General features: G+C 46.0%; 1 protein-coding gene across 3 annotated transcripts in view; it reads right to left on the bottom strand.

The window, feature by feature from the left end:
* Positions 1-217: 217 nt before the first annotated feature.
* The window catches only part of HROB (homologous recombination factor with OB-fold), a 168,096-nt gene continuing 152,144 nt past the window's right edge, over positions 218-16,169 (bottom strand). For all 3 annotated transcript variants that reach the window (XM_069237861.1, XM_069237860.1, XM_069237862.1), the window contains exon 10: positions 218-757. In XM_069237861.1, coding sequence (XP_069093962.1) covers positions 714-757 — 44 coding nt within the window. In that variant the 3' untranslated portion in view covers positions 218-713. The remainder of the gene's footprint in view (positions 758-16,169) is intronic.

Below are 16,169 nucleotides of genomic sequence, written 5' to 3'. Positions count from 1 at the left end.
ACAGGCAGCATGTGAATGCCTGTTTGGATGTACTGTGGGAGAACAAATGTGGTTACATATTTTTTACAACCTTTTGGGACAATTGACTGTTCGTATTATACAGGGAAATAACAAAAAAAATTCTCTTTATGCAGGGGAATCAAATTAAAGCTTAACTTCTTATCAATGGGCGGCATGGTAGTGGAATGTTCTTGTGGGTCAAAAGAAGTATGTGCTCCTGCAGCAAAAAATATGGTTTTCGGAGGATAAGGAAAGGGACAGGTTAGTGTCAAGTCTTTTTGAATAAATGACTGAATTGTCTTTATGCATCTCTGGTCGGGTTTTCCATGAGGTGAAAAGTAAGGACAGCTAGAGCACCTCCGTCTATCAGGAGTCGTAATGAACTAAGGGCCCCACCACAACAATAAGTGAACGAGAATTGATGAGGTGAGCACTTCGGTCTGAAAAAAAACACTGATTGCAGCCTCGTTATCTACAGGGGACATATTAAATCTTACTGGGGGCCGATTACTTGGTTCGAAGTAATGACCTTGCACTTGGGGGATTTTAGTTTTCAAATATCTATTCAAGAAAGGAATCCAAATAAGTGATGAACACACTGCGGTAATGCACAGTTCAATGTGTTAACTGGAATGGATTCAACTTGTATAGTTCCCATTATTTCCCCATCAGCAGCTCTTTGATGTCATCAATGACTTTCCCCCTCCAAAAAGTTAATCTTCTGGGAGTTCTCCCATGAGGCTGTCCAGGTCATCATCTAAAGAGAAATGAAACAAGTATGTTACTTGGTGAACAAGGAATCATATTCTTTGGGGGGGGGGGGGGGATAATAGAAGCGGCAAGATGTCTTAAACTAAAGAAGACAGTTTGTTGTGTTCTCAGGTGCTAAAGGTCCTCAAGCTTCGGCAGGGTCTTCTGCTGACAGCAATAACAGGTACTTCAAGAGTTGTGATGAAATGCCATTTTATCTCCTATGCAGAGGCCAACTTCATATGTGCTGTGAGCATAGTCACAAAGTACAAGAACTATTTCATGAAAGATCATATCAATTCGGAAAAGTATACTTCTAGGTAACTCTGATACTCCCTACAGATTCTCTCTTCAAGTTTATGGTTTACCTCTGTATAACTTACAATCAGCTCTGTGAGTCATATCTAGGCTTTCGGGCCATGCAGGTCTAGCTTGATCCTCCAATGCATTTTTATAACTAACACTGTTTGGGGGGGGGGGGTAACAGAAGAGGCATCTTCTGCTGGCAGGGGACAATAGCAACAGAGTTACAGGAGAAAAGAGGATGCAAGTGATCAAACTGCAGAGATTTTGAGTATGGTATCCAAACATTTGGCCACCAAAGGTGTGGAGCCATTTCTTTTGAAGACCTCCAGAGTAAAGTTAATGCTATGTACTGCCATAACCTGAGAATGCCTCGACATATATCCTTTAGGCAATACAAAGGTGGAGGAGAGCAGAACATGGTATTCTACTCATCTAGGGGTTCTGAATGATTGACGTTTAAGACTAAGTTATTTACCACTGACAGTTTCTTAACCTCATTATGACTGAGATTAGATGCTCCCTTAATCCTCTATATTCTCATGGTATGGACTAGAGTCCCCCTTTAAGGGGAGTTCTGTATATGCAAGAATTAGAAACCTTTAAAGGGAAGACTGGGGGGACTCTACTGGGCCAAAGTCGGAGCCACTGCAAAATGTGGAATCAACAGCATAGGCTTTGGGGAGGGGCAAGAATGTACAGGCAAGTCTACATGAATCACTCACTTCCTCTAGGAAAGTAGGAAGGGCCCAGCCATCAGGAAATGGTCTATAGATCATGGCACATCTCACTATCCAATGAAAATGTCATGATGCTCTTCTAGTCCTTAAAAGAGCAAGAAGGTTCTTCTAGATTAATGGTGTAAAAAGCTGCTGTTAAGTTCTATTTAAGGAACTTGAGTGGACACAGTGTATGTAGCTACTTCAAAATCTGAACAATAAAGCCCTGCACTTTAAGAGTCATACACAACTTCCTCTCCTATTACTCATTGACATTATGATTGTCTTTCAACAAGGTCACTGCGCCACTGATGTTTGGCTAGGTTCACACTATAGATATATCATGTACACACAGGGAACTGATTCATTGTGTTGTTGATTCAGGGTAACTCTTAAAGATTACATGTTCTGAACTAGAAACCTTCACATCAAACCTGCCTTCTCTTAACCTTTTTAAACTACTTTTCATAATAATTTAAATGCTCGATTTCCTAAGCTGAAACTTAGATCATTTTTCACTGTCAGTCCGATCTTACACTCGCATAGCCATTTAAACCCTTAAGGTGTTGAGGGACCTCTTTAGCACCTACGTTGGGGACCCTTATTTTAGTATTAGGCCCACAGCCTGTTCCTTTTACACTTGTATACATTTGTCTCTTCATATTTTCTTTTTTTTTAGCACAGCCTGCTTGTAGCTAATTGTTTTTATATTTTAATCAGATGCCTCTTTCTAAAAAGACAGAGTTCATACTACACATTTTATCTGCCATTCTAAAACATGCACCTTGTGACTTGTTCAAGTGCCATGTATGGTAAATGATAAGCAACTCGTATTGCCAGTCCAGGAGCCAGTCCTAGCCACAAAGACACATCATTAAGTCAGGCGTGATCCACAAACTCTGTACTGGATATTATATAAATAACAAATGGGTATAAGTAGGGTAGATGGCATTCCAGTCATGACTATCCTGGGATGCGTACCATACAACAGACAACTCTGATGATCTTGGTGCGGACTCGTCAGCTTTCAGACAGAGTTGCTATACAGATAACTGGCAGACCCTTGCCATCCTATTTAGGTATGGGATCGGGGTTACTCCCTGAACTCGATACAGGAAGAAGGGTTACAATCACTATGCTCTCAGATCTAGACATGGGGGTTAGGCAGATATATCTAGGCTTTCTAGATTCACACAAAATGGTGGGGTTGCTTATTGTCTTAACACTAGTCGTAATGATGATTACTGTATTAGGTTTAATCTGCCTTATCACAGCACATGCTTTGGATTTAATTGCTTCAGTATATATATTGAAATCCAGTTTGCATCTATGTACTGCCTTGGCATGTGTGAATCACCAAGTAACTGAGTGGAAGGGGTACAGTCTAGTTCCACAACTTCCCTGAGGAGTCTGACTGTCTGGTCTACGTTGCCACAAATCACCTCTTCCTTTCCAGGGTTGTGTGAGGCACTGCGGGCTAGCCAGAACTTAGGCCGACAACTTCCAAAGAGGTGTGGGGCTGACGCAGACTCCCACTCTGTTGTGCTGCCGCACTAAACATGCAGTCTTATTACCATAATAGGGACCGCATGACATGGCGCTACCAACGTCAGGTCAGGTACTTATTTATCGGATCTCATGATTAACTCTCTCTCGCATGCCTATAGTACTCTAACCACCTTTTATATGGTAGCATCTGTGGTGTTCGGGAATAATCCTCCTCAGTTAAATAGGTAGTACCTATCTTGGTTTGTAGGTTGTTTAAGCTTGAACCTTAAAAGGCTACCCCATTTGGTGTTTCTAACTCTGAACCCTATCTTACAGATATTGCACACCCACAACTAGTAATAATTCCAGTAAATTGTAGACAAGTTGTCACACAATATATACATGCAAATGGACTTTCTGATGGGGGTGGAGATGTTATGTTCATGGTAGAGGCACACAATGCGTACAGAACAGAAACTTTCTACTCATGGGTCATTTTTCCTGCAGTGGATGCAAATACAAACACTTTTCATACATACACTGTAGCAAATGCACTTGCACAATACAGAGCTTATCAATATCTAGAAATACCATTAACATATCAAAAACACCAAAATTGGTTTCAAGCCACCCTTCCACCCGTTACTGATATCCTTAGACTGGAATTCCTCAGTAATAATGGCTACTCTTGGCATCTTCTAGCTGCCTACACACCATTTTCAAATATACAAAATGTATTGGCAGCAGATCTCCGCCCACTAAATAATAATCTAGTTACAATATATAGATGCCTAATACAATTAATAATGCAAACTCTGAACACCACCCAGGCGACGGCTGCTCCAGCTGCCAAAGAACTGGGTGCACCAGGGATAAATCCGGTATTTATTAATGCAATTATGGGTAAGCTCTTACCAAATGTGAAGACATTCCGTTTTGGATTGCAGAAAAAACTAATCAGATGGAAGCAGGGATTCCCCATAAGGGACCCCAAGACAAACACATAATTCCCACAATATTCTTGCCATTTGGGATGGTTCCCTCCACAGATGACTGTGCCACTTGGGGTACAGTATTAATTGCAACTTATACCATTACACATGGTAAACCGACATTTTGGAATCTTATGGAAGTGTTAAAACAAACAAAATGAACACAGGGCGGCCCCTGCCCTAGATTTGGGGATGAAATTAATGGGCAATTTTGCCACAGTCTCATCAGTTATTTTAAGTAATATTAAAAGGGAGCAGCATCATTAGCAATACACCAGTGGCACAAAGATGTTCCTCAAATTGACCAGGAACATGAACGACCAAAGATGGATATTCTGGGGACAAGACCAAATAAGCAACGGGTTAAATGTAACTCCAAGAAGGATAATACCAAGCAAGTGCAAGACTATTAGATTTCAAAACAAGGAGAATTTCTGCAGATGGAGACCTTGGAGAAACATTATAATCTTAGAAATCGTGACAATTTGAAATCCCCCGATAGGTATCAGTATGCTAATACATGCCCTTCTCGTACCTTTCAGGACTCATCCGAGAGAGATGAGCGGTCAGAACACAGAAACGAGCATGTGATACAAAAAACTGAGTTGCAACACTCTTCTGACGTCACAATAAAAAAGGAAGAGAAACTTCCACAACACAAACCTCAATTTAAAAAGAAGGATGCAGCAATTTTGTCTAAGCATGCTACACATATTGAGAACATTACTGAAGAAAAGGACATGGACATTAACTCTCCTACACAGCACAACAGAAGTCACAATAGTTTGCCAGAATCATCAAGAGCTTCTGAAGATGACAGCAACTAATGACATCCTTGAAGTCGTATCCCCAGACAAGTGCGTCACCCCACCCAAAGGCGTTTATAAATTAAAAATTCAAACTGAGGGGTACATTAAGCGCATAATTAAGGTAATTTTCCAGCTAAGCTAGTACATTCTCCTGGAAGAAAAAGACTGGCCGCCACAAGGGGAAGATGTCTTTTTGCAATCTTGTTCAGTCCTAGTTCCAGCAAAATCAGCCTATGCTGTATATTGGGCTCTGGCACAGGCTCCAGCGCTTTACCACAACCACGTGGGTTGGGATAAGAGTGCCTATGATATTATACCTATATGGTCCAATCCACAAATAAAACTTGAATACCCAATAGCACATGATGCTAAAGCCCCATTGAGGGAGATTTGCTCAAAACTCTGGTACCAGGGAGAAAATGAACCCTATCACCTATGAATAACATTTTGTTTCTCATAGCTAAGCTGGACCATTCTTTTAGAATGATCTTAGATTACAGACATTTAAAAAGTCACACACGCACATTTGCCATTCAAAATTCACACAGCATAACCCTTATGAACAAGACTATGTAAAAAATACAAAACAACCCTGAATATTTTCAATGTTTTTTCTGCCAAAATCTAGCACCTGAAAGACGAGACTTAAGCACATTTTCCATGTTAGGAACTCAGCGCCACTGTTGCCGACTTACGAAGGTATAAGAACAGTCCAAGATTGTTCTCAACCTGTGTGACATCAATATTACATAAAATTGATCCTGAGGTGTTGACCTATGTTAAAATAAACCACGCAGGATACAATAAGCTACCTCCTTGATTGACTGCCACTGATGTTGATTATGTTTTTGATCTAAAAGTACCTACCCCCAAGAGTGTCTCCAATATGAACTGGAGTACTCCAGGCCCACTGATGTCCTGCCTCTTGACCATTACAGAATCATCATTTGGTTCAGCTCACCAAGTTGTAGGTACCAAACCCCAATACTCCATGGCTTGTGCAGCCGTCTGTGGAGTTATGAGGGGTGATAACTTCCACCCTCTACAGACCTACACGTAGTCCCCAGGGGATTGCACAGCACAACATGCTAAGCTTAAAGCATTTTGGTGCTGGAACATACAGATCCTAAAATCCCTAAACTTTGTGTGTCTTGTATTATTGTGTCCAGTCTTTCAATGAAAACACCATAAAAAACATTTTTTGGGGGGCAGGGGGGTCAGGGGGGGGGGGGGTTAGTGGCAAGTCTTAAGCACAAACTGCCACAGGCTCATGTAATATATATACCAGGTCACCAATCTGTTGGAATACATGTTGTAGGAAACTTTTTAACGGATGACGCTTCCAAATCTGCAGTTGCAGCATCTGTTGATGTGGTAACTCGTTCTCATACAAGAGTGGATGATGGCATTTTAGCTGCTGTGAATGCTTTGACTGATGGCAAGCCTTTACTAAAAGCACACACTACCAAATATCCCTACGATTTAAGTACCCACAATTTTGATAAAATACCAGGGGTGAGCGATCCTGTGATACCCAAACCAACATCGCAGGCTAGAATTGATCAAAGCAGCTCATGAGGGTGTTGCTTCTGCCCATGCTAGTGTGCAGCTGCCATTTTCTCCTCACAAAAACGCTACATGCAGCACAGCCTATACAAACAGGCAAAGCAGTAGGTCCTTAGCTGTGATATCTGTCAACAAATTAAAGGCTCCACCATCAATCGCCCAATGTAGACACCCCTCTTCATATCAAATAAGCCTATGCAGTGTGTACCTGGACCACTGTGGTCCTCTAAATTTAGATGGTGCATACAAATACATTCTACTTGCCGTAGACTCTTGCTCCAGATTGCTATGAGAGTGACCACAATGACTGGCTGATGCTAAAACATATTAAAAATTTGCAAGTCTTTATCGGGACAAATGCAGTAGCAGCATTCCACTCGGACTAGGGCCCTGCTTTTGCCCCCAGGGCATATAGGGATGCCATGGGAACGATGGGTGTTACAGTGCGGTATTCTAATCCATACCATCCTGAGAGAAATTTGGTAGTGGAAAGAAAAAAAACGTGACTTCAAGCAATCCTAAACAGCTAGAGTATAAGGCTCAGGTCACAGTTGGATGCATTACTTGTATAGAGTCCAGAGAGCATTAAATAATCTTCCTAGATGATCTTTGGGAGGTAGTAACCCCTATGAAGTCCTGTTCGGGATCCTTATGTATGTCCTAGATCATGACGGTCCTGCTGCAGTGGCGGCAGAAACACCTTTCTACATGAATGAACAATTCATTATCTTGCAGGAATTCCAACAGTTCAAAGATTAACATTTCTCAGCACATGCTGGTACTTTGGGAATGAGGGCGTTAACAACATCCACAGGTTGGATTACATAAATTGGTGATCTGGTTCGAGAAAAGATGCCTGTGAAGATGGAATTTAACCCATCAAGCCGGGCACCAGGGCAGAGTCTTGAAATACACTGTACAGTTACTGTTAATCTACCACCGCTGCCTGACTCCAAAGACAACCACTTTGTCTCCATTTATCACAAAGTTGCATCATGTGGCCGATCCTACCCAGTAGACCACGAGGAGTTCTGAGTAGTTCACTTGCCCCTCTTACTACCATACAGGATATACCTTATCAAGCATTAAACAACGCTGAAATTGTTTCCCTGAGGTTGTATAGGGCAGAGAATAAACTTCTGTTGATTCCAGTGCTCCAACATCTGGCACAGCACGGAATGCTGCCTTCTTGGCTATGGCTGAAGCTACAGATCTTGCGTGCTCCTTTAACGTTTTGAATGTGGCCCTGGTGGTTTTATCATCTGCCGAAGTGGGGTATATCCTGGATTCCATGTCCACTACTATGTTTGATGACCTCATGTGGAGTTCTGATGACTTAATTCACATTATTTTTCCAAACAATGTACTGTTTCAATTTGGCCTTATGCTTTGGCTTGTTCTGCTTGTCGACTTGGACATTCTTTACTTTTTTTTTTTTATATAGCTTATCTTCCTTTTATTAGCTAGTTTTTCAAAACTTTTTTTTAGCTTTTTAGTTTTTATGCTAGTTTGTTCAGGTACTAGACTCTGCCCTCCTGTCCTGGCAAGGGGAGGGTGTTGTGGCACCTCTTTAGTGCCAAGGTTGGACACCCTTATTTTCGCATTAGGCCTGCAGCCTGTGCCTTTTACATTTATATACATTTTTACTCCTGATCATATTTATATATATATATATATATATATATATATATATATATATACACACACACACACACACACACACACATACATATATTTTTTTTAACAAAGCTTGCTTCTAGCTAGTTGTTTTAAATATTTTTAAAACTTTATTTGTATTGTCGATAAAGCAAAGAAAAAACAAGCACAGACTGTATTCTAGCAACCTTAAGATAATGCAGGTTATTACAAAACAAGTAGTACACCATTCACAGTGGTGACATATAGTACATTAGTCTTTCTCCTATGAGGCAGGGTCCACGTGTGGTCACCAGATATCTTACCCATGAGCAGAGTGTCTGTGTACATCACTGGAATGTTGGGGCAGTGAAAGTCATAGTCCCGGAGAGGTTGCCAGGTGTCCTTGGGGCGGGATGTGGGGGGGTTGGAGTTCTGCATACAGGTCGCAAGTGGTATTGCAATATATAAGGCTGTGAATCCATGCTCCCATTGTTGGTGGGTTTTTACCACACCAGTGTATTGCAATCTCATGTTTTGCCAACAATAAGACGATTGTTGTGTATCTCCTTACTGACTTGGGGACACTGGCTACATAACCCAGGAGTGCTAACAGTGGGTGCGGATCAACCACCATTAACGACAGCTGTGTGAAGACATCTCACCTATATTATGGTAATCTTGGACATGTCCAATTCATGTGTAAGAAATCTGCTTGAGGTGTAAGCATTTAGGGCAGTTGGGTGGATGTGCTGGGTCCATTTTGCCCATGGCTACCCGTGTGATGTACATTCGTCTCAGAAACTGATAATGAATGAGCTTATGGTGATGATTCATTGAGATTAAGGCCCTCATTATAACCCTAGTGGTTGGTGTTAAAGTGGCAGTAATATCGCCAACAGGCCGGCGGTAATTATCGAATTATGACCATGGCGGTGTTATCTCCCATAGTCAGTGTACCACACTGACCGCCACCACGGCGGTAGCCGCCTACAGCCAGACGGAAGTCAATGTTCCGCCCACCGTATTAAGACACACTACTCTGCCACCTATTCCGGGGCAGCACCAATGACATCAAAAGCCTGGCGGAAACACTACAAGTGAAAGGACTCACCATTGGAGACACAGGGAACAACCACACCGCCATGGAGCCTGAGCTGCATGTCTTCCCCATGATTTTCTACGTGCAGCTCCACCATGAACATCAATGCCGGCGAAGACGACGAGTACAGCCGCCCAGCACAAAAGGGAGGGAGGGAGGAAAAAGAGTGACACACACAAGCAACGTCCCCCCCCCCACACAACACCATACACACAACGAGCTGAATGTAGTGAGAGAAACACATCAAGATAGGTCTGGCAAGACAAGAGATATATACATATGTACACAAAAAGGGACACATCCCAGTCCACAATGTACGCAGTCCACTTGGCCACAGGCCAAAGCCCAAAGCCAAACATGGCACCTACCTCAACACGGAAAGAACACTGCAGGGGCATCTGTTGGTAAATAGGCAGGCACCTCAGGGGGATGGGGAGCACCTCAGCCGGGAGATGGAAAAACACCACTGGTTCTGGAGGGGGCAACATGCCCTGTGCTTGGTCCTGGGGAGTGCAAGGCCACAGTCTCTCGAGTGGGTGACTTGCCCACTTGCTCTGGAGGGGGCATCGTGCCCTGTGCTCTTGATCCTGGCAAGTCTGGGGTAGGTGGGTGTCTTACCCACTGGTTCTAGAGGGGGCATTGTGCCCTGTGCTCTTGATCCTGGCGAGTCTGGGGTAGGTGGGTGTCTTACCCACTGGTTCTGAAGGGGGCATTGTGTCCTGTGCTCTTGATCCTGGGGAGTGCAAGGTCACATTCTCTCAGGTGGGTGCCATAGCCACTGGATTTGCAGGGGGCAGGCCACACAGCAGCCCATGAAGGCAGGATTACATACCATCCACCGTGGGGACGGCTGCTCAGTGGTGGCGCTGCTGCTGGTAAGGGGAGGCTCCTGCCCATCATCTGCAACCTCAGACAGTTGCACAACCATGGCGGGTGGTGGGGGCTCCATCACAGTTCCTGCTCTTCCTGCAACACAAAAGGATGATGGACGGAGTATTGAAACTTTTCACACACTCACCCCCCACTCACACATCTGGGTTTAATCCATCGTTCTTTTGCTCACCATGCCACTCCAGTTTGGACCCAGCCATATGCAAATCAGCAGGAAGAGGGAGAAGGGTCGGGAGTGGAGGAAGAGGGAGGGTTGTTGGAGGTGTCGGTCTGCTGATTTTGGGTGCAGGTGCATGGGCTGGATGCTGGATGCTGTTGTGAGGTGGATGGCTGTTGGGTGTTTGAGTGCTTGTGTGCCTTAGGCGGGGGGGGGGGCAGACACAGTGGGAGAGGACACAGGGGATATGTGCATGGATAATGTGGAGATGTCTGCCAGTGAGGTGTGTGTTCTGCTTGGTGTGGTGGTGATGCTGGTAGTGGATGATGATGTAGTGCATGCAGGTGTGAGTGTGCACAGAACTAGGAGGGAGGAGGAGGAGGAGGAGGAAGAGGAGGCAGAGGGGAGACAGAGGAAATAGTGGATGTTTGTATGTCTGCATCTGGATGGTGTTTGTGTGAGTCCCTGTGGGATGAAGTGTGGTGCTTGTGTTTGCCTGAACCACTCTTGTGTGCATGCTCGTCTGCCTGTGTGCTTGGGGTTGAGGAGAATGGGACTGGGAAGTGGAAGTTAGAGGGGGAGGGTAGAAACAGGGACAATGGCTGCCATCAGAGAGGAGACCAGAGCCTGGATCGATCTCTGTTGGGCCGCCAATCCAGTGTGAATGCCCTCCAGGAATACATTAGTCTGTTGCAGTTAGGCTGCCAGCCCCTGGATGGCATTCACAATGGTTGACTGCCCTACAGAGATGGATTTCAGGAGGGTCAATAGCCTCCTCACTCAGGGCAGCAGGGCTAACTGAGGCAGGGCGTGAGGTGCCTGGGGCGAGGGAGATGCCCACCCTCCTGGGTGATCGGGCACGGGCAACTCGATAAGGGGCTGCTGGGAGGGCGGTGCTGGTACGGGGGAGAGGGTGGTGGTGGCTGTATCTGTGGTGGTCACAGAGGTGTCCGCCACCATCAGGGAGCTCCCATCGGATGAGGTATCTGTGTCTGAACAGTCCCCTCTAGTCTCCTCCGTGGTGCTCCCCTCGCCCTCCGTCCCACTGGTGCCCTCAGCATCGGTGGATTCTGCCTCCTGGGCCCTGTGGGATGCAGCTCCCTCCGTCGCCAGTGCCTCTGCTCCTCCGCCAGATGATGCTAATGCACAGAAGGAAAGGATGACAAAACAATAATGGGGGTGGGGGAAGAGACAAAGGATACACTTGGTCAGTGGCTGAACCAACACCACCGTTGGCGTACACAGTACCCTCACACACAGGGAACAGGCCTACGCAATATGCCATAGCACTACCAGAGAAAAAGTAAGCATCCAAAGGGGGGAGGGGGGGGGGGGGGGGGCACACACCGCCAAATGCATCACACTTGGGACCCACGCAGCCCTGACCAGTAGTGGATGCTTACAAGCTAGGTAGCAGGATTATCCCCTCAGAACCCTAGCCACTAGGGGACCTATGCTGCAATGTCAGGCCTGTCCTAGGGGCACCCACTGACAACCCCCAACCGGATACCACCCTACCATGCATATGTTTTAATGATGGGCACTGTACTCACTCCCCTGCGGCTGCTGTGCTAGGCCACCGCCAGTATGCAGGCCATCCGGGGGCTCAGGGTTCGAAGGGCACCCCTTCCTCGTTGGGAGGACATCCCCAGCTGGGCCTTCGCCGTTTTCTGTGCCCAGCGTCTCAGGTCCTCCCATCGATTCAGACAGTGGCTGCTCCGCCTGCCATAGATCCCCAGGGTCCGCACGTCCTTGGCAATGACACGTCATATACCCTTCTTTTGATGGGCGCTGGCCTGCAGAGGAAATAGACACAGGAAAATAGTATTAGTCAAACAGTCCTGCCTGTTACACTTATTGCCCACCATACCCCTTCACATCATCATTTTCACACACATGGCCCAGCACACAACCAATACGCCACCCAGAGGACATCCACCCACCCCCCCCTTACCCGAGGACTTCACACACACAACTCCATGCATTCATGCCACATGCATCGTGCCCAATGTGTACTCACCTGTTGGTCTGGAGGCCCATACAGCAGTCCGTTCTGGGGTAGGACGCCACCCACCAGTCTCTCCAACTCCACCGGAGTGAAGGTAGGAGCCAGTCACACGCGCCATGGTAAGTTCCAGACACAGGTCACACAGCAGACCATGCAGTGTAGGTCCTCTCCTGTGGATGATCATGTAGCAAGTCAGGAATATGATAGAAAATGATGGTCACGTCCGCGGCAGTGCATACTGTCACTGCCAGCGTAGATCCACATTGGCCACTGTACCTCATAGGGCCCAATGTTACCTAATGAGGAGTTGCACGGCGGTTCCAGGCAGCCTCCCGCACCAGCGCACAACGTCAGCGGCATTACCTCACTTCCACCTGTCCCTCAACACAGGACAGGCAGAAGCCATTTTAGAGTGGGTAGGGGATAGGCCCTGGATATTTGCTGTGCCACTGTTGAAAATTGGACATACTACCCTAGTCACACTTACCCATTGCGAGTTAACAGCATGCAAAGTTCTGTTGTAGCCCATTGTTCAGTTTGTGACCAGCTCCTCACTCTTTTGCCCCATAGATTGCTACCGCTGTGGATTAATAGGAGATGGAGACATACCCCCATGTACAGACCCCTGGTGGACTTGGCAACAATGGAGGACAGGCACATCATCCTCACATTTAGACTTGACAGGGCCACAATCACAGAGCTGTGAGCCCAATTGGAGCCTGACCTAATATCTGCTATCCATCACCCCACTGGGATCCCCGTTCTTGTGCAAGTTCTATTAGTGCTCCATTTCCTGATGTTGGAAAATGGGTTATTGGTAAGGGCAGGTAAGTAGCTACACTTAGCAATAGGCCACTAATCTCCACTTAGGTCCAGTTAGGTCTCAGTAAATTAAACCCAGCTCAACCCTTGGTAGCTTGGCAACGAGCAACAAGGCTTAACTTAGGAGACAGAGTGTAAAGCATTCAAATATCACAAAACAGTAATTAAATAAAACACAGGAAACAGTTTAAAAATCCAAAACCAATTTATAAAAATAGATTATATTTGTATCTTTAAAATGACCCAAAAACGAATAAAATCGGATAAGGGGAACCGGAGATATGAATTTTTAAAGAATTATTGTTTTCTAGCGCCTAGAAATAAAAAAGCGCCAATCTGGTCGCACCTCGACCGGGGCAAAGTCAAAGTTAAAGGCTGACCCGGGATTGAGCCCGGCTCGGCTACAGCACGCGGGAGGCCCCGGTCAAAAGTTTACCTTCGGACTTAGTCGTTTTTCTGAAGATTTTCTACAGCGGGACGAACCTGCCAGTCCAATCTGACCTCCTGGAACTCTTAACCGGATACGGGTCTCGGGAGCCCTCTGTAGAGATTTTTACCTTCGGACTTAGTCGTTTTTTTCGAGGTGAAAATCCTTCGACCAGGGCAAACCTGGATCTTGATCCAACGTCCTTGGAGCCCTCTTCGGATACGCTGGCTGGGAGGTCCCGGTCAACTTCCTACGTTCAGACTTAGTCTCTTTTTTGGAGATTTTCTTCACCAGGACAAACCTGCAAGTCAGGCCGGGTCGCAGTTGAGGCAAGCCGGCTAGAGTTGCCGCGGCGGGTCGGTCCCTCTATGGAGCTTTTTTTCAAAAGTGCTCCAAACTTCTGGATCTTCTCCCAGATGTACCTTTAAGGTTCTTTTGGGGTCCACAGCTCACCCCAAGGTTCCAGAAGTTCTGAGATGATCCTTGGGGGTGTAGACTACAACTCACAGAATGCACCTAGCGCAAACTCCTTTTTGGCCACTGGGCAGTGGTCAGCTGGTTGGTTTCTTCAGGAGTTGGTGCAGGGGACTCTGGTTAGCAATTTTTCACCTGTAGGAAACAGGGAGTCCCTCCTTGAACCAGTTGAAGCCAGGCAAAGTCCTCCTTGTGGTGAAGCCCAAGTGTGCAGCTGGTGCAGTCCTTCAGAGTGCAGGGTCCAGGTGCAGGACAGGGGTACAGCAGGGCAGTCCTTCTCCTGTGGTTCTTCCTTGTTGGAATCTGATGGGGATCTGAGGTGTGGGTGTAGGTCATCCAGTTTTATCCTTGCTCCTGGGTGAAAAACAGGGGGGGTCCTGGTTCTCCAATCAGGTGCAGGGTTCTTCCCCCTGTGATTACCACTTCCTGGGAAGTGTGGCAAAAATCAATCCCAGGAGGCAACATTCCTCAAAAATCCATCATGGCTGAAAGTGATTTTTGGAGGTTACATCTGGCTGAACCCACCCACTGGTGTGGCTAAAAATCCTAAACACACCCCTCTCCTGCCCTCTCCTAATCTATTCAAGGGGGCACCTAATTGTCTGGGTTTGCAGGATGTGGGGGTGTTGCTGGGTTGCTCCAAATGACCTTCTCCGCCTTTGAAGAACAGTTTCGCAGCCCTCCCTCTTCCTGCCTCACCATCTGCTGAGGGGAGATCTCCTCCCACAGGCACATCTCTTTGTGTGAAGCCAGGCCACTTCACACCTCATCAAGGCAGCCTGGCCAGGCTGCCAGAGGCTGGCCAATCAGAGCACAGCAGCAAAAACACTGCAGGGCTGAAGTTGGCAACTTTTCAGGTAAATAAAACTTTACCTGAACAAGTTATATTAAATTCAACAACTGGAAGTTGTGGGGTTTATTATAACAATTAATTTGATACCAAACTCTTGGTATCTGTTAATTAAGGGGACTTTTAAAATTAAAATAAAGTCTCCCCATTCTAGCCTATTGAGGCAATTCACTACAATGAGGGAAAAATGAATTTGGCTGTTTTACCTCACCAGGGCTTGTAAAACTATTTTTATAAGGTCCCTGCTTATAGTTACATGGCACCCAGCCCTAGTGGCACACCTTAAGGGTGACATATGTAAATATAAGGTAGTTTAAGACTTTGGAACTACCTTTAATTCCAAAGTCGAATTTGCATGTAATTTTAATTTAAAAGCAGCCAGCAAGGCAGGCCTGCCTTTAAAATGACACTGGCCACCTCAGCAGTGCACCTATGGGGGCACTACCTATGCTGGGGTCCCTAAACCTCCATGCCCTACCACATACTAGGGACTTATAGGTAGGTTAACTTGGCCAATTATAATTAGCCTAATTTGCATATCCACTTTACACAGAGCACTGGCCTTGGGACTGGTAAGCAGTACCCAGGGCACAGCCAAGAGTCTGTAACCACCAGTACCTGTCCAAAAAGTGTGGGGGTGACCAGGGCAAAAAGGAGGACTTTCCTACAGAAGAACGTTATAATGAGGCACATGGGGCGAACCAGAAGGATCATAGAAAGGACCTTTGGCCTCCTGAAGGCCAGGTTCCGGTGCCTCCATCTAACAGGTGGATCCCTGTGCTACTCACCCAAGAAGGTCTGCCAGATAATCTTGGCATGCCGCATGTTGCACAACCTTGCCTTGAGGCGCCATGTGCCTTTTCTGCAGGAGGGGGAGGCTAGAGATGCCCGTGTGGCAGCAGTGGACCCTGTGGACAGTGATTATAAGGATAACAGAACATCAGACAGTACTTCCAATGACACACAGGTAAGACAGTGTTACTTCACATTTCAATGAACTTTTTGGGAATTTCTGTGGCACTGGCATGCTGTTATTTCCCACTTTTATGCTCATTTACTGTATCCTTTGGCAATTCATTTTAAAGATGTTGGTGACCTCACTTATGCTCCTGGTGTGATCACTGCAGCCAGCTACAGTTCATGCACCTATGCTCATTTTCTGTACAGTTGAATTGC

The sequence above is a fragment of the Pleurodeles waltl genome, chromosome 6 (genome assembly GCF_031143425.1).
Source record: "Pleurodeles waltl isolate 20211129_DDA chromosome 6, aPleWal1.hap1.20221129, whole genome shotgun sequence".
In the NCBI taxonomy this organism is placed as follows: domain Eukaryota; kingdom Metazoa; phylum Chordata; class Amphibia; order Caudata; family Salamandridae; genus Pleurodeles; species Pleurodeles waltl.
Note: the sequence above shows the minus strand (reverse complement) of the source record. Positions and strands in the feature narration are given on the sequence as shown.